General features: G+C 45.1%; 1 protein-coding gene across 1 annotated transcript; it reads left to right on the forward strand.

Moving 5' to 3' along the window:
• Positions 1 to 1,230: 1,230 nt before the first annotated feature.
• Positions 1,231 to 21,700, forward strand: LOC139055575 (neprilysin-3-like). The gene is made up of 14 exons (XM_070533094.1): positions 1,231 to 1,346; positions 1,996 to 2,076; positions 3,222 to 3,412; positions 3,736 to 4,074; positions 4,753 to 4,833; positions 5,642 to 5,775; positions 6,803 to 7,028; positions 9,830 to 9,928; positions 10,022 to 10,099; positions 11,628 to 11,740; positions 13,498 to 13,556; positions 14,978 to 15,029; positions 15,107 to 15,174; positions 21,569 to 21,700. The coding sequence occupies exons 2-14, from the start codon at positions 1,998 to 2,000 to the stop codon at positions 21,601 to 21,603; spliced, it is 1,554 nt and encodes a 517-aa protein (XP_070389195.1). The 5' UTR covers positions 1,231 to 1,346; positions 1,996 to 1,997; the 3' UTR covers positions 21,604 to 21,700.
• Positions 21,701 to 23,139: the final 1,439 nt, after the last annotated feature.

Here is a 23,139-nt window from a genome sequence, read left to right on the forward strand (position 1 = left end):
TAGTGCGATTTTTCTTTTTTTTTGTTATTACGTGCGGTTAGTAGTGTGACCTCCTCTTTTTGCAGAATGTGCTATAAACTTAATGCATTCATTTGGTAACTGAGCACCATCTTTAACATGAGATTTCCGTGGTGTGAAAGCTTAATTAATTGATCATCAAGAACTATCTATGTCCTTGTATCCACCGTCACGTAAGGAAAGCGGTGTAGAAGTTAAAAGATCATGGTTGATTTTCTTAAACCAATGCTCACATAACATAGTAAAGCAGTAAAATATCACAATTTTTAATGGAAGAATCTGCCAAGAGGCAATTTATTCACATGCACGTTCAGGGAATGTATGTAATTGTTAAAGGGACACTAAAAATGTTAGCTCAAGCTATATCGAACGATTAGCCTTTTGTATTAACGAATTCGTCATCATTAAGAAAGCTGAGGTTTCGTGAGTAAGAAAATATGGAAAATGCAAAGTCGGAGTGGAGCTACCTGTTGTGCTCTGTGTTAGCTCGCATAAGTGACGTCATTTATGTCGTTCACCGAGAGCGAATGCACTGTCCTGCCACAGCGAGCCGCGTCTCACCTTTTGTTTGCAACCGCCAAGGCGGCAACCCCCTTCTCCTGTTTCGGCCGCCGAGACTCGAGCGACCCTATTCGGTATCCTCAACCTAAGCAGAGCTGCAGAGCGACTCACTCAACCAGAACACTTGCAGGCGTCAAGCAATACGCTTCGTACGCAGAGCTAAATAAATGTCTTCTGAAAGACATAACAGCTGCACAGAGGCAGGTCTCGGCGAGATTACTTCAGCTCGTCCGTTTTGCCGCGGGTGGTTCAAATTAAGGAACACCAAAAAGACCTTTGTCAGCAATCTTCTTAGCAACAAAGTGACACATTGGCAGAAGGCAAACGATGATTGATTACTATCGACCTAGTTTGACCTAATATTTTCCTTTGGTGCTCTTATAACGAATCCGGTAATTTGACCAGCTACCTCGAGCACAAAACAACAACTTGCAGGAGCCCACGCACTAACCAAGAGTGGCACCTAAATATTTCTCTTTTAAATCTGTCAGCCATACCACAACACTACAACACTACGTGGTTGCGTTTTAAGCAAGTGAATTCCGAGCCCACATCACTCCAATAGATTGAAAGCGGTAAGTTTGCATGTATTTTCTTTTAACCAGCCGACGACATTGCAAGACTCCTGGATTCGACCGCAAATCCGTGCGCCAATTTCTATAGATACGTGTGCGGCAGCTCTCGGCGAAATACATCAAAATTAGACCTCTCCGCTCTACCGGGATCACTTCAAGCACGATGGTTGAAGGCTAAGGACGATATATCAAGTAAGTGAACACATATTTAACGAGAAAGTTTTGCTCTTTATGGCAGAAGGCTTTGAGTATAGTAAGCGTTGCAAACAGGCTGCACTTTTCAAAGTAAAGATGCTGCTATTGAAACACGATTTTTCATGGTAGGTAGCAATCGATGGTGCTAAATAGACACGTACACAACGCCTGTCCACTTTCTGAATATACACATCTGCGGTTGCAATAAATTTTATATTTTAAAAGCAACGCTGTTCGTTCAGTGTAGTTTGAGCTGATGCTTAAACGTGAGTTGCCCTTGCGGCACTAAACACTACATATCATCAGTTAGGTAGCCTACATCGCTAAACACGAACAAGGCGGCCACCAACAAGACTCCCATTGCTTATGTGTATGGCTTACAGTGGCTCTTGTGGTGAGCACATTTTAGAAAGTGAACACGCGTAAGATGCAGGGCGTGTCAACTTGGGAAAGGCTCATAGTACTGAAATGTGTAATTACCGATGCTTGTTGAAATAAAATTTAGATCAATACGCTGCAGTAGCGCTGTGGTTGGAATGTCAAGAGTTGACTCACTTTTTGAACTCTCGAAGTAATTCCAAACGAGACGATCTTTGCCTAGACTTTTGAAGCTGAGAAAGAACATGGTCATTTTGTTCAACCTCAGGTATGCTGCAAATTCGTGAGAGAGCTGGCTCTAAAGTATCAGAGAAAGCCATTATAGCCTACCAGTCTTGTATGAAAGAAGGTAAGTGAGTACTTTCACAGCTGATTATCTCTGGGGCCATCGCGACCCGTTTTTTCGGTTACACATTAAAGGGACACTAAAGGGAAACAATAAATCGGTTTAGACTAATGGAGCATCGTTTGAGAACCCTACAGGCAGTCATTCCAACATTTTTTTTTATTATTAGATGAGAAAATGAAGGTCCAGGTATCAGTATTTGAATTTCGCGCTGAAACCCCAGCGCCGGTGCGTCAGCGTGACGTCAGGGATTCCAAAGTATGTTTTCGCATTTGGGCCACGTTGGCTGAGTAAAGGTTCCCAAAACTTACCATGTTTAATATTTGGGTCCTTTAGAACACAATGTAGTCAATCTGTACCTCTATATATAATTAGTAAGCCCTAGAAGATGCCATCAAAATCCAAGACGTCACAGCCCCCAGGTGCGGGAACTTGAGTAGGCGTCGCCACTCGTATTTCGTTCTTGCGCCTTTTCTGGCTTACCAAAAGTCTCATCGTTGCAAGAGTGGTGTTTTTGGTGTTGTAGAACGGTAATTTACTGACGCAGAAGAAATCATTTTTCACTTTAGTGTCCCTTTAAACATATTCATGAGATATTGAATCTAAGTATGCTCTTATAAGCGCAGTGCCGCTGTATAATCAAATGAAATATTCTCTAATCAGTGAAACGTAGGTCGGCAGCGTCATTCAAAGGAAAAATTGATATCCGGCCTAAAGCAGCACGAAGCAGCAAGAGAAACTTCCACATATTCCTTTAATGATAGAGCGACTTCCTCGGAAAGGCGGTGGTGCAGTATTTTATATCTGGGCTAGGAGGACTTTTGCATTAACTGTAAATGTCTTCGAGAGTTACCTTTGTAGATTCACGCGTACGTTCAGGGGAATTCCGACTACTCCTTTTGTAATGTGACCTTATATTTCATACATTTGGAAACGAGGTTTCTAAAAGACGACCATTACTTCACTCCTGGATGCATCTCGAAATGTGATACATTCACAAATGTCATTGTTCTCAAGAAGTGTTTAATGGATGCAACAACTTCTAACAAATTATACTCTCCCAGACACGACAAAGAGCTTTTTATTGATAAGCGGACGCGCATAAATAACATATTCCATTGATACCCTTTTCTTGTGTCATTGTTCAGAGAGTGCCCAGGATATCGACAGTCTGAAGGAATTGCTGACTCATCGTGGGATTTCTGACTGGCCAACCGGAAGCAGCAATGCCAAAAAGGTTCATGACGCAGGAAACGATATAGATTTGACGGAACTGCAGGCCTTCTTCCATTACGACGTCGTTCAAGACAAGCACGACAAATCCAGGCACATGCTTTCGGTAACGTGATGCATAGTTCGATTGTGCTAGTCCCCTGGCAAAATGATTTTCGTTTAGGTAGATGGTAAACGTAGTTAAAGCTGACGGGGAGGGGTTTCACAGGTTACAGCGTTCACATGTGGGTCCTCGCTTCTGGGAAAAGATGGAGGCGTATAAACCTTGCTAAGGGCAGCCGGTGTTGCACTGAGGAAGACGAGTCTTTTTGTCGAAACGTTAGGTCCATGTAGAAAACTGTCGTGATCGGCCACTGCTCATTCCTTGAAGTTTCCATCTCGCCGCGAAGCCTTTGTCTTGCGTTTTACGTTTTCTTTTTCCTCTCCTAGGTTGGCAGGGCTTCTTTACCTGTTTTACATGGAGGGGTGCTTGCAAGCACTGATGACCTAACAGAAGTGCCTGAATCGCTTGTACGAGAGCGAGCACATTCATACACTGGAGGAAAGCAAACAGAAACTGGAAACGTGCGCATTAGCAGCGGAAGCACGAGCACAAATGGCACTGAGTACGAAGCGACGGATCAAGACTTAACAAGGGCTGAAACGCGCATAGTCCACGAATATCGGTCGTACGTGAAAGCAGTGATCAGTGCCACGAAAAGCTCGGCCAGCGTCGAATCGATGGAACTTGCAAAGGAAATCATTCGCCTAGAAGCGAGATTGGCCAGGGTGAGATTTTAAATCGTACTCCTTGCATCTAGCGGCGCATTGAATGCATTGCACGTTTAAAATGGTGTAACAGGAATGTATTCCGATAGCGCAATGCGCGTAGTCATAGACGCCGATGCATATGCTACGAGCCTCAACAATACGTTATTTGTGGTTCGCACAGTACATTGATGTGGGCGCGTAGATACGTAAATCAATTTTCCATTGCTTTGCGCATTCAAGAACGGGGTCAAATAGGCATTGCCAGATGGTATGCAGCAAGGTGTCTGTAAAGTATTGTGCAATCCAATTATTTCAATGCCAAATGAATCGCTAACGTACTTCCACCTTTCCCTGGCAGGTAACAGAGAGAGGGAGGGAATCAAAGAGAGAAAGGTAACTAGTCTTTGTCGGGTTTGCTACAACAAACCCGGATAATTAAGTTCTTAAGCTTCGACGCGCTCAGTTTTTACAAAAACAAAGTTTCTGAGTAGTGGATCGTCTGGTGACGAGCAAGGATATAACCATAACTCTGCTACGGTAGTAAGAACCGCTACAAATTTCGTAGGTATTGTTGGAACAATTAAGTGCTGACCCCTCTCGAAATTTTGGTCTCTAGGAATGTAGAAGTAGCTTGGAGACGCACAGCAAGCTATTGCATTCTTTGACCTCCAAATAAGCTTGCAGTTTTGTCGTTAGATTGCAGAAGCTGAAACAGGGGCCCAACAGAAGACCGCCATCTACACAACATTAAGGAGACTTAACGAAAAATACCCTGCGGTAAGTGCGAAGTTTGGCAACTCCTATTCCTTACTTGCGTGTACAGAAATTCAATATAAAGCCGAAAGGTACCGCACACTCACCGAAGGATCTGTTGCACTAAGTGGGCTCCCGATTTTAGATAACGATTTAAATCTTCCCGCTTAAATAGAAGACGCGCATCCACGCGGCGCGTTCTGCCATCTCTCGGGAAAATATGAAGTTGACAGCGTTTCGACTTTGTGTTACAGGAGGGCGCCACATGCATGAGTTGAGAAGAACGCATCCAAGAACGTCCGAGCGAAGAGTGAGAAATTGTAATCAGAGATTGCGCTTTTAACACGAAAGTAGAACAAAAGACAGGAGCCAGCCACTGCGACAGCTAAGTGAGTGATGGCATAATCACGGGCACTTTGCAACATTATTTCCGCGAGTCGACGTGCCACCCACTGAGAAAGCTTTATCCTCACATCCAGTTATCCTCTCAAAATACGGTTATATGCGAAATTTGTGCTACTGATGTGTACATATTTCAGTGCGGTTTCAAACCAAAACAGAATATAAAAATCGTGGTCTTTAATAATACCGGTAGCCCAACCACATTCGAGCCCTCAATTTTTTTTATACGCGAGTTAACAATGGCAAATAAATAAAATAAAAAAACAAGGCGTGAGGTTAACTAATCCGCAACAAAACGAAATATTCTAATAATACCACGACTGGCAAAAATAAGCCATTTCCCTGCTAACCATCCAGGTAGTGCTCAGGCGCCGCCATGTATACAGTATACGTATTTGGAGAAGATGATGTGAGAACACTCCTTTTTCAGATATCTTTATCCGTGAACTTACTAAAAAAGTATCTCCGAAAAAAAGGAATAAAAATTCCCGACGACACCAAGATATACATCGCTGAACCGACGTACATCGAAGATGTCTTCATTCTGCTTCGCAAGACAAGCAGGTAATTCTCTACAACTGAGGTTAAACAGCGCGAATAAAACAAGGACACGAGGAATCAAATACCACAGAGAAGCTGTGGTACAAATTTACATAAGATACAAGTTAACATAAAAAATATGTGCGCTTAAGATGCTTTAACGGAGGCAGTTTACACGGCCATAATATCTATTTTCGTTGCAGAGTTACAGGTTTGTAATCTTGACGCTTTTAATTCCTTTTCTAAACTTCAGATTTTCGAGAACAATGTAACCCATTTTATGGCCTAAATCAACGTTTCGCTTCCGACAGTCATTATTACATGCCTTTCTCTCTCAAATTCAACAACTTTACTCAAATTGGTCCACAAGTTGTACCAAATAAATTCTGTGTTTTAGATGTGTTTGAATAGGTGGCATCAGGGTTGCCCGCAAGCTAAAACTTCCTATATTCAAGTTTTTTTTTTTCTACAGTGATGTAATAAGTAGTTACTTCAGTACGTTGCTCGGTAATTCAGTCAGTTTCTCGCGCATTTGTCCGGTTGGAGCGTAGCCAACCGGACACTTAATTTGGTTAACCTTTCTACCTTTCACTTCTTGTTTACCCTCAGCCCTTGACGACGTAAAGAAGGAATTTTTCTTACTTGCAAATCTTTACTTGCTTTCTTTCCATAACTTTCAAGTACACATACCTTACAAGAGTGCCTAATATTAATGAATACTTAATCTACTTCGATTTTCCTGGCCTCAATCACCAAGTATGTGATTCACTTAACAGCTATGTCCCAGAAACTACTGTTTTACAATTTAAGAAGTCACACCTCTTCAAAGATAAGCAGCCTTTGTTTTTCTTTACACTTTTGCCAAAGAGCACCTTAAAAAATTATACTGAGTGCATAGTAGCAGGCCAGAGCAATCTATATTAATTCAGGCTGACCTCCCCGCCTTTCTGTAACGGAAAGTTCATTCTCTTCTCACTTAATTACCAAAATAAACAGGCAGTGTAGTGGGTTCTCTTAACTAGGTATTTGTGTCGTTTCGACGTTCTTTCAGATATAAAGTGAAGAATTACGTTGGCTGGAAAATTATAGCAACCCTAGCACCCCTCGTGAGCCCGTTGAGACCTCATCATGAAAAATTTATGGCGCAGTACGGATTGCACGAAAAGAGGAAGCAGGATATCTGCACGGAAAGCATAGCTGCTGCAGGAAGCGCCATGCGACCTCTCATCAGCCAGCTGTACGTTGAGAGGAAATTTTCGCCGCAGGCCAAGAATGACGTGCGTATAAATTACGAATTTTTTGTAGGAATAAAAGAGAGCGTGAAGTTGTCGTGTTTCTAATTCCACATAGCTGGCCTTCTCTTGAGCTTAGGCGGCTTCTTCGTAAGGAGGTGTTCAATACAGCAAACCACAAACCACGGACGCCACAACTATTAAAGTGAAGGCCATTTAAATGACCCTGCCTGGCGTCCACAATGTTCGTACAATGTCAGGTGTTGTAAAGAGAGTCGACCCTAATTAAATTTCTATGGCGATCCACGATTAATGAAGTACCGCTCCACTAAGGTCCGAATCTGAGCTAGCTGCTAAAGCAAGATTTTTGGACGAAGCAGAGAAAAATGAGAGGACAAGGCATGTGGCAAACAAACACACGGAGTGCACGTTGCCCCTTAACAACTAGCACAAAGGTGTTGCCCTACCAAGAAGTTCGGGTTTAAAGCTTAGTGCACATCACTCGGTGCTTTATGGTCCACTCTCCTTGTAGCATATGCACCGTTTCGTTCAATGACGGAGTGCATTGAGTAACTACAGTCCGCAAGCACAACGACAACGCGAGATGAAAGTTTAAAACTGGCATCGCAAGGAATGAGCAGGTAATTAAAAATTGGCGTGCGAAAACACACTTCATGATTGAGCGGGGTGAGGTATTTCACTTGAACCCTCCACTGTTCGATAAGAAAGACTGGCTGACGATCCTATGCGACCAAGTATGAACGTGGGGACTTCTGTCTAAATCCACGAGAACGGAGGCATAGTTTTTCTTGGCAACGACTGAACCTTGATGTGGTTTCTCGCATTTCAAAAACTCACTTGACATCTGTTGACTGACTGGAATAATTTTGTGTACTAAAGTAGTTGCAGTTCAAAAGAAATAACCGAGGCGTTAGGTTTTAGGCTCATATTTACTTCCCCTATAGAGGATGTTCTAACATATACGGGTTACAGAACTGCAATAGCTGTTTTTTGTGCTGAGTCATAAATTTGTAAACCGTAGATGAATCGACGTTTCGGCGAGTTGGTACTGGTTAAACATCTTGAATGGGCAACGCAAGACGACAAAGACAACAGGCAGGAAACCCACGGGACAGCGCTGTAAAATGTGCGCCTCAGTTTTCGAATACGTATATTACCAATTTCTGCAAACTGTCAATCAAGAAAAAAAAAGATATCTGAGACCGTAAATCAAAATTATCCTCATTACAGTCTTAACACTTCTGCTTTTACTCGCATATGCAACACATATTGTTCAAGTCAGTTCAGTAGCTATCTAATGGGAAAACCTCCGCGTTTCACGCGCATTAGAAGAGGGAAATAGGAGTTAAACCTGAGCTAAAGCTCCGTCTCAAGTATGCTTATAGCCCAGGGATAGGTGGAACTTTCTTCTCTCTCTTTCAAAAGAGGTAGGAGCCCGTAACACTGAGTGACTCGCAGCTCCTGGCCTCTTCGCGATCGATTTGTATCTTTCGTTTTTGAGGCGCTTTGCATTTCACGTGATATGTCCTGAGAATAACGCCGCTTTTCGGAATGATTCTGTGCATTACGCCATCCATGTAAAATGCGAACTTTCGCGGTTCCTGCTGCATAAGCTGTTTAAGTGACTCTTCATTTTGTCTGCACACGAGAAAAAAAAGGGAGCTGCGACAATACTCTTTTCGCGTCCTTATAGACTTAAGCAGGCGTAGTATTAGACTCCCGCTTCATCTACGACATCTTGAATGTCTACTTCGCTGTTACTGATGCGTGCACTAACATGCGGCTCCATGCGACATACCTTGTTCTCGAAGGCCACCGATACAGCTCTCGTGCGTGTCTGCCACGTGACCATTTCGTACATGCGCGTCCGTGCAATACGCTACTAGAATTCTTCGCATACTTGTGTGCCATTTAAATGCAATCCGTTGCGCGCATCTGCCTCGTGCCTTGGCCTGAAACTGGCCCTAACCCGACTATACTCGAAGTAAATTGTAGTAGATGTTATCAGTGCTTGTGTTATCGGTGCTTGTGCTATGCACTGTGCAGTGTGAAAGAGGAAGGCGTCGGTGAAATCTGGGCTCACTCGTGCTCGACCCGTCTCAGTTGACACTGGCCTATTTTAGTGGTCCTCTTTCAATGGCCGAGTAGATGCTATTTACTTGGGCCAACACCCGGATTGATCTGGTTGCAAGATGAACAAGTAATCTTCTAACGAAGACAAATCTTTTTGCCGAAACGCGTGCTCCAGGTTACTGAGGGTCCCTCTGTACCGCCCCTGCGTGTCAGTTTCGTCGAAATGTGCACGTGGACCTTTTGCCGTGTTGAGATTGCTGCAGCGTTATATCGATCGGGCACGGCTTGTCTATTCAGCTTACATTTAATAACTAGGGCACTATGTGAAGGAAAGAGAAATTGAGAGCACTTGTAGCAAACGCTGTCATGCAATCGGTGAAACTTGCCGTGATCAGTAAGCTGTGTTCGGTTGACGTTGGAAAGGAGTACAGAAGCCTCTGCAAGAGGCCGTTGTGCTGCAGTGAACGTAACTGGGCTTATGATACGATCGATATAAAAAAAAGAAAAAGAACTTAAGTTTGACCGGTTCGAAGGACGAGTTTACTTCAAATTGCTGCTACAGACGCTCGTTGGTCGCGATGGCTCATTGCAACACTAAGTATGTGTTTTCTGGATGATATAGACTACTGGCCACACGTAACGCAACGAGCCTTGAAAGTGACATGTAAGCTGCCGACGCCAGTAATACAATACTGCGCTCACTGAACATTATTTATCGCTTTCCTTACGCATGCCTGTATCGCCTGACTTAGGTTCTACTGATGACAGAGCTGATTCAGCGAGAATTGGAAGCCTCGCTGCGGAACTTGAGATGGACAAGCCACGAAGCCCGAAGAACAGCCTTAAAAGCAGTAGGGTATCAGTTCCTCTTCATTGGCGCTGCAACTGCGTTGGCATTGAAGAACTTCCCGCCTTCCTCAGCGCATTACTCTCGCTTTCCACAGGTCGCGGAGATGGACAAAATGATTGGCTACCCCGACTGGATGGACGACGAAGAGCATTTGGCAGGACTCTTCGGCAACGTGAGTATTACATTATTTAAAAAGAGAGAGAGAGAGAGAGAGAGAGAGAGAAAGAAAGAAAGAGCGAGAGACTAAAGATAGCAGAAAGACGGGACTTGCTTAAAGAAAAAAAATTTCTGGTTTGATACCCCACTGGATGAACGGGAGAGGAAGAGGTTATTAAGATGAAAAGGATATATATATATATATATATATATATAAAGCGAGAGAGAGTGCACAAGCATATGCCAGACGCTGGCTTAGCTTGCTTTATTCAAATATTCGATTTATCTTTTCTCGGAAGAAAAGAAAAGAAAAGAAAAGGGAACGCGTGAGAGTCTGTCTGCATTCGTGAATTATACTGGGAAGGAAAACTGAATCCTAAAGCATTGCTGTTGCATTGGTCAAAATGAATGGAAGAATTAAAAACAGAATCAAACAGTATGAAGTCTTTCTCGTTCTTTATTTAGGAGGAAGCTTTAGCTAGGGGCATGCTCAGATTTTGCAATTCAAATAGCTGTAAAATGCAAAAGTGTCTGTTGAAATAAATTTGCTGCATTTGAGAGAGAAAGTTAAATTTCATTGGCTAAAGGAATGAATTTTGACTTAGGGTGCGGAGTTTTTCACAAAAAGTGGCCAAGATTGTCCAGCTGCCAAACATTGAAGCACAAAGTTTACAAATCCGTAACTGTGCACCAAGAGCAAATATCTTAATTATGTAACCTTCACTTGTTAGGACGCGTAAAGCAGATAAATTTTATGTATTAAGCGATGTTTTACATGCATTTGTTCAAATGTTTACGGTGGTTTTTCAACTGTCCTAATTACAGATTGCTGACTTATTTCATGGAGGTCTACAATGCTTAACTTTTGTCTGCTTCAGATGTAATATTATGCGCGATTGATGGAATTGTGACAACATTCTTTATTGCTTAGTTTAAGAGTTGCAAACAGGCTTTATTGAGGTTCCTGAAATATCGCGATTTTCAGAGTTTTTTTAAAGCGTTGACGGCCTGTATATATGTATCCTGAATGAAGTCATTAGGTGCTATTTTTTTAATGCAAGAAACTTCCGTTAGCATTTCATTTAGATAAAAGCTCCCGAGTTAAATTTATTGATTAGAAACGATTATGTACCTCATCCAGCACGAGCGGTGAACCGATGAAGGACGTACGCACTGTGTAAGATACGTAATAATGCCAGACCAACTAACCGGCCAGCATGTACCTAAAGCACATTTTAAACGCAAATCGGAATTATTGGGGATATTACACAGTAATTGATGCCTTATGCATCATGCGCACCTTTGCACTTCAGCAAGAGAACATAAAATACTCCTTGCGCGTTAAAGCCAGTGAACAATAACAACGTCTATGTTCCGATCGCTAGAACATGCTGCATAGATTTCAAGTGCTTAGTCAGCACCATCCCAACAATTCATTTCCTAGGAATCACAAGGCATCGTGTAATGTTCTGTCCTGTTGTCTACAGCGCTGACCTTGACGTCAAGTTGTATACGGCGCTGTAAACACTCATACTTTATTCCAGGTGCGCAACTTCACCACGCAATCGCCATTTGTACGGGTCTACGAGAAGCACAGGGTGGCCGCGTTTGAGAACATGATGAGAAAGCTCTCCTCACCTTACTCCGCGAGCGATGAGTATGTTTGCAAGTCCGTGTTTATACTGTGTTACCAAATCTAACCCCCTTTTAGTGAACTGCACCGAATTTTAAGAAGAGAATAACGCCGTACAAGATGTATACCTGTGTTATAGCCATTTCTCTGTGTATGTTGCCCGCCGTAGTTGCTCAGAGTCTGTGGTGTTGGGCTGCTGAGTACGATGTCGCGGGATTGAATCCCGGTCACGCCGGCCGCATTTCGATGGCGGCGAAATGTGAAAACACCCGTGTACTTAGATTTAGCTGCATGTTAAAGATCCCCAGGTGGTCGAAATTTTCGGAGTCCTCCACAGCGGCGTGCCTCATCGTCAGAAAGCGGTTTTGGCATAGAAAACACCCTAATTTAATTTATTTATATGTATGTTCAAAGACAGGGTGTAATTCTGGCAACAGGAAGCACTTACTCCACAGTAATTCGTTTTGGCTTTTGTTCCTGCAGAGAATTGTGTCTTCTGTGTGATAGCATTCACCTGAACCGGATGGTGTGACCTACACGCACAAAGAGAGAGAGAGAGAAAGAAAGACAAAGGAAAGACGCGGAGGTTAACCAGAGATTATATCCCATTGGCGCAATAGTCATTCATAGAGTCTGGCAGCTGAGTGGTGGCGCCTGATGAGAAAGAGCAAGATACGTTTTTTTTAAAGGCTGATTGAGCTAGCTTTGATTGCTAAAGTTGCAGTTCCTGCACAGAACTCTGCAGAGCAGAAGTATGGAAAGCTGCCGCAGTTCTAGCGAGGAACTGTGAGCTCCTACGCACTGTTCTTTACAGCCACGCCACATACAGTAGTGCACGCAATTCATTGCATGAGCCGCTTTCCTTTCGACGTGTTCGCAACAATGAACGTTATATTAATGCGAAAGCATAATATGCTCCTTTACGCGAAAATCCAGAGTTGTAGTAGGCGGCGTGACCGAATGATGGTACCAAAAATGGCCTGCGGCAAACAGTACAACCACGTCAAAATATACTCGGATTGACGTCAAATTCCTCAGAAAGGTTCTTGTAAACAAAGCAGACTAATCCTATTGAAAAGATCAGCAGGTAAGTTTCGGTCTGCGTGGGAATCTAACCCGGGCCTACCGGGGTGCGAGGCGAGCACGCTCCCCGACGCTACGCTGGCTGCACGGTTCTGATTGGCTGGTGGGCCTAGTGCGTGCGTCATTGCGCACGTGACGTCACAGCTGCCTGGCTGTCTAAAGGTGTGGCCTAGTGCATGTTTCATAGGGTACGCGATGGCGCAGCCGATGGGGAAGTAGGTGGCGCCACGTAATGAGTATGTAATATGATTGCGCATAATAAAAAGCATTAATGTCAAATTGAACGCCAATGAGCGGTCCTCTGAATATGAACCCTCCGCAATCAAGCGAGCGCGTTAAGACACCTGACGCGCCTTCGTTTGGCCTTGCCGAGGCGCAGTTAAAACGCGGGCGGGAGCTTGCACTGACAACGCGCAGACAACAAAACATTTTTTTTTAATTTGATTATACGGTTTTACGTGCCAAAACCCCTCTCTGATCTTGAGGCACGCCGTAGTGGAGGACTCCGGAAATTTCGACCACCCGGGGTTCTTTAACGTGCACCTAAATATAAGTACACGGGTGCTTACGCATTTCGCCCCCGTGGAAATGGAGTCGCCGTGGCCGGGGAACAAAGCGTTTCACCAAAAGACTAACACTTTCGAGTTTCCCACACATAAGCCGGCCTAAGTGTCTCTGCCGAATTTTTCTCGTCTTAGATGGAGTGGTGCGCCGATGGATGTCACATATGGATATGACTCATCATCTAATTTGTTATGTAAGTACGTTTGCGCTGCTTTGCTGTACTTCTAAGGAATGTACGGGGGGGGGGGGCACCAAAAAAAAACACCTAACTGCATGGCTCCAGTACACCGACTACGTAGGTGTAGGTCGACACTCCACAAGTTAGTAGCCAAGCCAAGATGCGGTACGGAATTCTAGTGACAGTTGGCTCAACTGTCGTCTCGCTACTCTTGCGAAATCATGACGTCTTCTCATAAAGAACAGCGAATTCTTGAGATCTATAGTGCTTCCTAGAAAAATCAGCAACGTAACACTTGAAATGCTTCTAACAACGTTTATAAAGGTGGCACTGAGCCGCACGCGAGGTTTTGAGTGGTTAGAGTTGTTCCAAGAGAAGACATGAGCGTTATAGTTCATGCTCATTCTGGCTCCCCTGCAAATCAGTCGCACCTACAAAAATGTCGGAAAGGTTCGACAAAAAAACCAACGAGATTCACCGCCACACAGTTGACAAGATTTCAGAAACGTCTTAAATATGCTGAAACCGCTGGAACCCCTCTTATAACTACAGAAGCGACGTGAATGCACGTCTATTTGTACATTTCAAGAACAGTCCTGTCATCAGAGTCACTCATGCTTCCTCTTTATGGAAACATGAAATCACCTATAATAGGCAAATCAATCTTCCAACGCTTTCTGTGCTTCTGGGGTGAAAAATAATGCTGTTGGAGACATTTTTGCTACAAAGTCAAAAGGTCTATTCGCAATTTCTTTCGCGGCTACGCCATAAGATTGATAATGTAAATACGTGGCATCATATACTTGCTATGCTGTAGGCATATCATCTTTTTTTTTGTAAAGAATTGTTAACAAAAATTTTCTGCCTAAAAGTGTCTCTCACATTGAAATGCGCCATGAAATCTTTGGAATAATGAACTGATCAGTCTATGCCGGATCATTCCACTATAACATAGAACTTTAATACTTTAGAGTTCGAGAGACCTGTTTATGAGGGGCTTCAGAATCTTCATTTTACATTTGAGAGAGAGATTACAGACTTCATGAAGCTTTATCATCACCGTTCTCATTATCATCATCGCCATCACTGAAAAGGTGGACATACTAGCCTGGCTACCCCTTTTATATGCTCCTCCATGTTTTGGGTGATAATTAGGGCAGAAATGGTGATTACGTCAACACACAAACACCCCATACACTCAAGTACACTCCCTTGCGCAGATGTACGCTTACATTTGCACGTTCATTCACTGAAAGCAGTGCATCTGCTTTCCGTAAGATTCGCATGGTTTCCGAGACCGCCGGTCTCCAAACATAAACTCAAGCTTCTTTCGCTTTAGAGTGGCTTCTAGTACTACATTAACAGCGTGGACGCATAAACATTTAATTTTGCCCAAACATTAGGGCCCCTTATGTAACTGCACCGCTTCTCTGCAGATGTGCCCGCAGCAGTCCTGCAACGGCCGTTGTACTCTCCGCATTATCCGAGGTTTGTTTCTTTCACTGCGTTGTTTCTTAAAACAACTTCCTAACATCATTGTGACCAACGTCATTTTTCTTCAACAGGGTCGTCAACTATGGCACCGCTGGTGTTATGATCGCCCGTGAGATGGCACAAGCTTTCAGCGCCCAATGTAGGCATGCAGCTATATTTCACGTATAGCTTGGTAACCAGAATGCAAATTTATTGCGATAACAGTTATATTGTTACGCGAAGGACGAGTCAGTAAGACGACCAACTATGTACAGGTCATATTTTACAACAACGGTTGCAGCGCTGACCGGTTAGATTCACAGCGCGAGCCCAGTTCGTTCTTCCTCCTCTTTTCTGGAGCGATGGCACCCACGTACCTCGTTCAAGTACCTTGCTGAATTTCTAAAATTATCCATAATTTATATTATTTCATTTCTTCACGTTTACTTATATTATTGGAATTCCTAACAATAATTAATTAAACTTCTAATTTACCGTACTATCGTCCCACGTTCCAATATACAAATCTAGATTGTCTCTACTTCTAACCATAAGGAAAACCGCCTGCTTCTTGGCCAATCCCCCATAGTGGGTACGCGCCACTCTCGAGGCCACAAGACAAGACAAGACCTCATTCAAACAGACAAATAGCACACGCGTGTAGCAACGTGGACACTCCTAGCGCATCTACGCCGTTGCCGTCGCCGTGATGTTCCGCATAAAGTACAAACACGATAACATCGTCGTCGCGCGCCGCACGCTGTATGTGCAAGTGAAAGCTGGCAAGGGTCAGCCCACCGATCGCGGCTAAATCTCAGCCTCTCACTCGAGGAAGGCGGGGAAAGCGCGCCGTCTTCTGGCGTGCGCGAGGCATGGTGGGAAGGCAAGAGAGGGGGGCGTCCTACTGCGGCAGCTGCTCCTTACGGCGCGCTCACCCGGGTGCCACATGTTGAAAGCGATCTGCGACGCGGACAAAGTGCGCGCCCCCACGGGCGTCATCTTCGCAGCGATCTGCGATGTACACAAAGTTCGCCGAGTGCCGGTAGCTTCGTATGTGCTGCGCTTTCGACATTTAGTTCCCGCTGAAGCGAGAGGCAGAACGAAGGTCAATTCGCTCGCTGCCGGTGCTGCGTTTCCTCACTCAAGAGCTTTGACTGCGAGTTTACGCGGTCATCGACCGAAATGTGTTCATGTTTACCCGTGCGCGCGTGACGCGCGTGTTAATTTAGTTAGTAAGCCAATGTTTGGAAGTTTGTAAATGCGATAAAACTACTATACTTACTTCGCATACTTGCCTACTAATTTGCTATCGCAGTCGATGCTTCGCACTTCGGAAGACACTGGGACATTTCTTTTTTTCTAACACAAGTGAACTAGCTGACTGATAGAAGTACTTACTGTGCAAAAAAACCAAAGCATTGCGTTCTGGAATTTATACATGACAGAATTTATACATGTTGCGTTGTATTGAAGTGTTGTTTGACTTAAGCTTGCCTTCATCATTCCCCGGCACATTGGGCTTCCAAGACCTACAGTCAGTCAGCGAAAAGTCGATATGTCCGAAAAGAACGCTTGGGCAATATTACGAACGTAATCCCTCGTGTGAAAGAGTACGCAGGGATGTCGACGGCATTGACGAGGTGGTAAGCATGACATTCTTTGTCGCTTTTTCCAATTGCTCTTGGAACGCTCACGATAACTTTCTAAAAAAGGTACTGTGATCGAAGATAACCCGTTTATTAACATATATATGGAAGAAAGGGAACTGAAGATCCAACAAACATTGGCACCAAGGATGAGATCGGGGAAATTACTTGCGCTTACTAACTAAATTATGTTGGGCTGCTGAGCACGAGGTCGCGGGATCGAATCCCGGCCACGGCGGCCGCATTTCGATGGGGGCGAAATGCGAAAACACCCGTGTACTTAGATTTAGGTGCACGTTAAAGAACCCCAGGTGGTCAAAATTTCCGGAGTCCTCCACTACGGCGTGCCTCATAATCAGAAAGTGGTTTTGGCACGTAAAACCCCAAATAGTAATTAATTAAATTTAATTAAATTATAAGAAATAATAAATTAATTGAAATGAAAGTGGATGAAAAAACAATACGGCATAGGCGGGCAGTGATCCCATCTCGTCGCATGACGCGTGCGATGCTCTTACCATTTAAACATCCGCGGCGCCGCTTTCCCGTGCACTTTCTGGGCTATTTATGTTTTACTGCCAGAACTAACCCTGTGAGTGTTAACCAACGCTACCACTCCCAGACCGCACAGGGAACGCTGGCATGATGAGTGGCGTGGGAGCCAGTTGTGGAAGGAGACGACGACGACGACGAACGCGCGAGAAGTAGCAAACGCGTCTCTGTGACCGCAAACACGTATGCAATCAGACATGCACTAGGCACGCCCTTAGTAAGCCAGAACCGTGGAAGCATGTCACGGAGCTGTTTGGCCAAGGGCACCGCCAACGTAGACACCTATGTATTTCGCCTTAAAATTATTGCATACGCCCCTCAGCAGTTGTAGCGTCGGTGTTCAACAGCTTCGCTGGTCATCCGCTTTCATAAGGCCGGGATGGCGAGTGAACGTGAACACCCTGGAAAACTGTTCGTCGATTTTGGTTTGCCACGAGGCTCCACCGGAAAGAATGAAGGAGCAGCGCATTTCAGAAAAAGTTTATTTCAACAAAAGACGATATGAACACAAAGTCACAATCAGGAAACAATTCCACCATGACGATAATATACGCAAAATAAGAAGCATTGTATAAATGCCACGTTCTGAAAGAAGTGTCCGAGTCCACACTCACTAGCATATATATATACCCACATAGACCCAGGGAAACGCACAGTTACACATAAACTAATTGTCACATATCAGAAAATGATGTTCAATACATACCATTTACAAAATGGTTATGTACAATGAGATGTAACTTTACGTAGTTTTGTAGCGATGCTATGAGATATGTATAAACAAAGATGATCATGCATACGAGAGCACACAGAAATCACGGCCACCTACATACATGTATATTCAGTGTATATATTTAATGTATTTAATATTCAGCGTATATATTTTAATGGCCAGGCTGGTCGAAAATTCAGTCATACGCGTCTATCGGCCACCGACAGGAAACGGCATGACCACTGTCGAAGGAACTCTTCTTCTCCAAGGACGAACAACTCCTCTGACAGAAACGACAGTAGCTCAAAGTGGAGCCTCCCCAGAAGTGGAAACAAAGCGCGGTGACGACGTCCCGCGGCAACTGCCTCGCACCGGTTACGCCATAGACAAAAGGCCCCCGCAGCAATTAAAGGTCGCGCGAACCGGCCACATGAGCAGCGACCAGTTGTAATAAAGTGGTTAACTCCAAGGACACGGCAACCAGCATGCACGGCCCTCCAAATTATCCTGGCAACGACACATTGCAGCAGCACATGTTTATTGGACTATTGAAGTGGGCAATTGGGACACAGCGAAGATGGGACAACGCCCCACTGCTCTAGCCTGTCACGAGTCGGAAGCACTTGCCACCCTAGACCCCATGCACATGAAGCCGCGTAGGTGGCCAGTGAGAAATGGTGCCGTTATCGCATCCCACGACACGTTATTGAAACGTGCCAGGCGCGCTGGGGGAACTAGAGGAAGCAGTAAGGCTGTCATAGTATCTACTATACGGTTTTCGAGAACGTCTATATCAGGACATATCTGTTGTATGTGGCGATAAAATGCCACGGCCATACAGTAAAATGTAGGTGCGTTTACACTTGTGGTCCATAATTTAAGTGCACGCCCGGTAACATAAAACGAATTTGTGTGCCAAGGAAATAGCAAGCGAGTTCATGCGCAGGACACTGGTCACGCTGTAACAGACGGAGCAGAAATCGCAGAGCAAGCAGCCTGAAGTTGACAGACGCCGATGGGAACACGAACCCACCGCGAGAGCGTGGTTGTCCAAGCGTCGCGCGGCAGACAAGTTCTGTACGGCTCGACCAGAAGAAGGAACCGAGAAGGGACTGCAAAGAACTAGTAAGCCGTAATGGTGGCTGTACAACGTGACAAACCTACCACACTCGACCGCAAAATACAGATTGTGCTAAGTACCTTCTTTCCAATAGGGGTAAATCCTACCTTTGAACATCTTAAATATTTCGCCTTATATTCAAGTATTCAGAGCCACGCAGATTCTGATATGCCATCATAGGTATAATCAAGGTCTAAAATACGAAGAAAATTGCCTTTTTGTAAACGGAAAACGGGACTTAGGCTTGTCTGTGGTGAACCAGTGAACAAATAACGACACTTTGAAAAATCTTGCGCAGCACCTGAAATAATTCCGTACTCAGTGAAATCGAAGGCTACGGGTTAAGCTATCTTCATTCCTGAGATATAATGTGACGTCATCGGCGAAGGCTGTCACCTTCACAACACCGCTACCAGGCAGTGGTAGACCGCATACGTAACGGTCTCTCACTACTGAGTGTAAAAATGGCTCAAGGCTGAGTACAAAGAGTACTGGAGATAGAGGGCACCCTTGGCGAACACCACGAGTAACGAGAAATGGTGCACTTTCTCGACCATCAAGGAACAATGTACTTCGGATATTTGAATAGGCATTTCTAATAGGTCCAACAAAATTTGACGAAAAGCCGAACGCGGTCAGTACATTAAATATGTAACTATGTTCAAGGCAATCGAATGCCTTTTCCTGATCTAGTGAAACTAAGAGACCACGTGCTGACCTGGTCAGCGTGGTCAGCGTGGACCTGGTCAGCGTGGTATGTCACGCGTAACGAACGAAAGACTGTGTATCTCTCTGCCAGGGACTGAGCATGCCTGATGGTGTCCTATTAAGGAAGGCATCAGGCTTCTCAAGCGCCGGGGGACAACAGGTGTGAAGGTTTTGCAGTCAACGTTCAGAAGCGTGATTGACCTCCATCCTTCTGGACGTACTAATGATGGATCGTGTTTAGGTATCAGCACAATGCGACCGTCGCGAAAACTAGACGAGAATTCAAAGTTCTCAAAGCAGCGGCTGATAACAGATACGAAAGTGGCACCAATATCTTCCCAGAACGTTAAGTAAACCTCAACGGGTAACCCGTCCGGCCTTGGGGCCGAGCCACGCTTCATGGAAGATAATGCTGCCTTCACTTCACCAGCTGATGGTCGTGCACAAAGACGGTCGGCTACCACAGATAGAACGTGAGGCAGCCCACTAAGCATTGTACGCAATCCTAAAGAGCCAGGATCTATTTGCATAGTCGTATGTGCCATGTTTTCAAAATGCGTTATAAAGAGCGAATACTCACGCGTGGGAGGCGACGTAACAGGAAGTGTTCTTGGGGCCACAGAACCGAATGCATTCGCCGGTCTAACAAGCGAGTTTCTTGCAAAGCGCAGAACTTCGGGGTGCGCACACGGATTACGTCTGCATCGCCAAGCAGCAGCTGACAAAGACGACGCTGCGATGAGGCGTTGGAAACGCCTCCGTAGCTCACGCTGCCATGAGCGCATCAACGGAGTCAGTTGACTGACCCGAAGGGTAATACGGAGCTTCGTGGCAACATCTGTCAGTTCTGACGTACGTGATCTGAGTGGACGTCCTTCAACTGAACACTGCAAACGCCACTGCACCTTGAGCGCGTCCCATGACTCTCGGTCAGATCTAGAAACAGAGGCGCCCAAGACTCTTGACAAACAAGAGCGCGAACGCGCGTCATGTAGAACGCGGATGTCTAGACACCAAGGTTTTACTGATGAGGAAGCAGGGAAGCGAATTTCAAGTAAAACTGGTCTGTGATCGTAAATATAAACAGGAGATGAGGTAAAGTTATCACATCAGACCGGGTGACATACTGAGCTAAACTGCTTGGCACATAGGCACGGTCTAACCTGCTTGACGACGCGCCGCGTCGCCACCTCCAGGCAAATAAAGAACCATGAAAAAGTCGATATGTATCCAGCAACGAAAACTGCTGGACGAGGCGACGCAACTCCCGTGCGTACGAATAAGGGCGACCCCATCCCGGGCCTTGCACATCTGCTCGCGTGTTTAAAACGGAATTAAAATCCCCAACAAGCACCACGTGACCACACTACAGGAAATACACGTCCAGGTCACGAAAAAAATCATTTGACCTAATGGTCAGGGCGGATCCATATATGCACAAAATCCGTAACCTAAATGAATATAGTATACAATCAAATGCCAATATCCGCCCTGTCCCATCATAAAAGACGTGATAATATCGCAAGAGAGTTCGGTTAAAAATGATAATACCAACTCCACTACAGCGTGATGTCGCGAACGAGAAAAAAGAGTCTAGGTTAAAAGTGCGCTTGATATAAGAGCATGTCCAAGGGTGAAAAAATTTGTTTCTTGCAAACATAGTATGACAGAATTTCTTGCGCGGGCCACGCTGACCATTTCGACTTGTTTTAAAGGACTTCGGAACCCTTGTGCGTTTAGTGAAATAATGTTTAAGGCGTCAGCCATATTTAATGTAATGTGTCACCAAACTGACCTGGTCGTGTTGTTCAAGTAGGTGCCCCGGGAACAAGTCCAGACGTCACTTCTTAGACCCTCTCCAAAAGGCCGAAGTTTTTTTTTTTTTGCGCTGCTGTAACTCGGCACGGCGATCTGGGCCGCCGTCCGAGCCAGAGGCTGACGCATGGGCACGCTTCAAGTCTCGTCGGGGAGTACCACCATTTTTCTTTCTCTATGGTACCATAGAGAAAGAAATTCAACAAGAAGGGACACTCTTCAAAAACTGGCAACAGGAAACACGTCACGCCAGTTTCAACAACGTGCGTTAGTTGACGCGAGCATCGGAAAAAAAGAATGTGAAATAAACTTCCAGACAACGTTTTATTTCTTTTATTCCTTCCCACTCAAAGTGAAAAAGTTTTGCGTGTAAATGAACTTATACTTTGCAATTTTTTGTTGCGTTGCCTAGCAACAAGCTAGCGGCACGCCAGACGCGCGTGCATACGTCATGCGCCAGACAAGCCGCAGGAGTGAGCGAGGGCGGTCGTATACGTGCGAAGCTCGCGTGCTCGGCGACCCGTCTGTTTTGGATATAGCCCACTTTTGGGGGGCTCCTGGCCTTCTCTATGCTTCTCTTGCGGGTCGTCTGCATTTCCACACGGCACCACTCCACTACTGGACTACGGCAAGGTGAGAAATTGTGTTTGACAGTGTGCGGCGCATTTTAATCACATTTAGGCTTAGTTCGAGTGGCGCAGTTAGCGAAAAACAGCACCGCCATCCTGGCGCAGTTAATTTGAGTTAATGCCTCGTCCTGGTAGATGTTTACGACGCTTTCTATGAGCCGCAACGTTACTGTAACTTATTTCGGTGGTATTTGGGTACGCTTGCCGCACCCGGCTTATTGACGCAGTAAGCGAAAACCGGCTCGGCTGTGTGACGCATTTGCGCGTGTGCATGCGTGCACTACGTCGTAGCGCCTGAGACACAAGTTTTCGCGCATTCTGTGGCCCCCAACATTATTGTAACTAACGTCGTTATATTTGGGGTAGTTTAGAAGCACGGTTGCCGCGCCCGGCTTATTGACGCAGTTAGCGCAAAGCAGCTCGGCTGTGTGCCGCAGTTTCGCGTGTACTGAATCTTACTGGTAGAAGTTCGTGACGCATTCTCTGACCCGAAAAAAGTATTGTAAATTGGTAACTTTTTGGGATACCTTGAGGCTTGCTCGCCGCGCCTGGGGTTGTGAAGCTGTTAGCAAAAAAATCAAGCCGCGGCCGCGGCCACAGTGAGTTAGTTTTGCGTGTACTGAATTTTAGTGGGACAAGTTTGGGACGCATTTTATAGCCCTGCAACAACATATACATTATTGCGGTACTCACGCTTCTCGAAAACGCGACGAGCGATTGCCGAGAGTGATAACACGGGAGTGTTGCATGCGCCGGCAGGACGCGTAAAAGATAAGACGGAGGAGCTCAAGAACATGACATTTATGTATTCTGAGCGACTGAAAACAGGCATTGCATCGACGAGTCTGACTTGAGTGCGATTAGAAGGCATTCTGCGAGCGCGTAACATGGTCTGGCCTAGCCTGTGTTGTAGCTACCTTTGTGTACTTGGCGTACCATCGTG

This window comes from Dermacentor albipictus, chromosome 2 (assembly GCF_038994185.2).
Source record: "Dermacentor albipictus isolate Rhodes 1998 colony chromosome 2, USDA_Dalb.pri_finalv2, whole genome shotgun sequence".
NCBI classification, from domain to species: Eukaryota; Metazoa; Arthropoda; class Arachnida; order Ixodida; family Ixodidae; genus Dermacentor; species Dermacentor albipictus.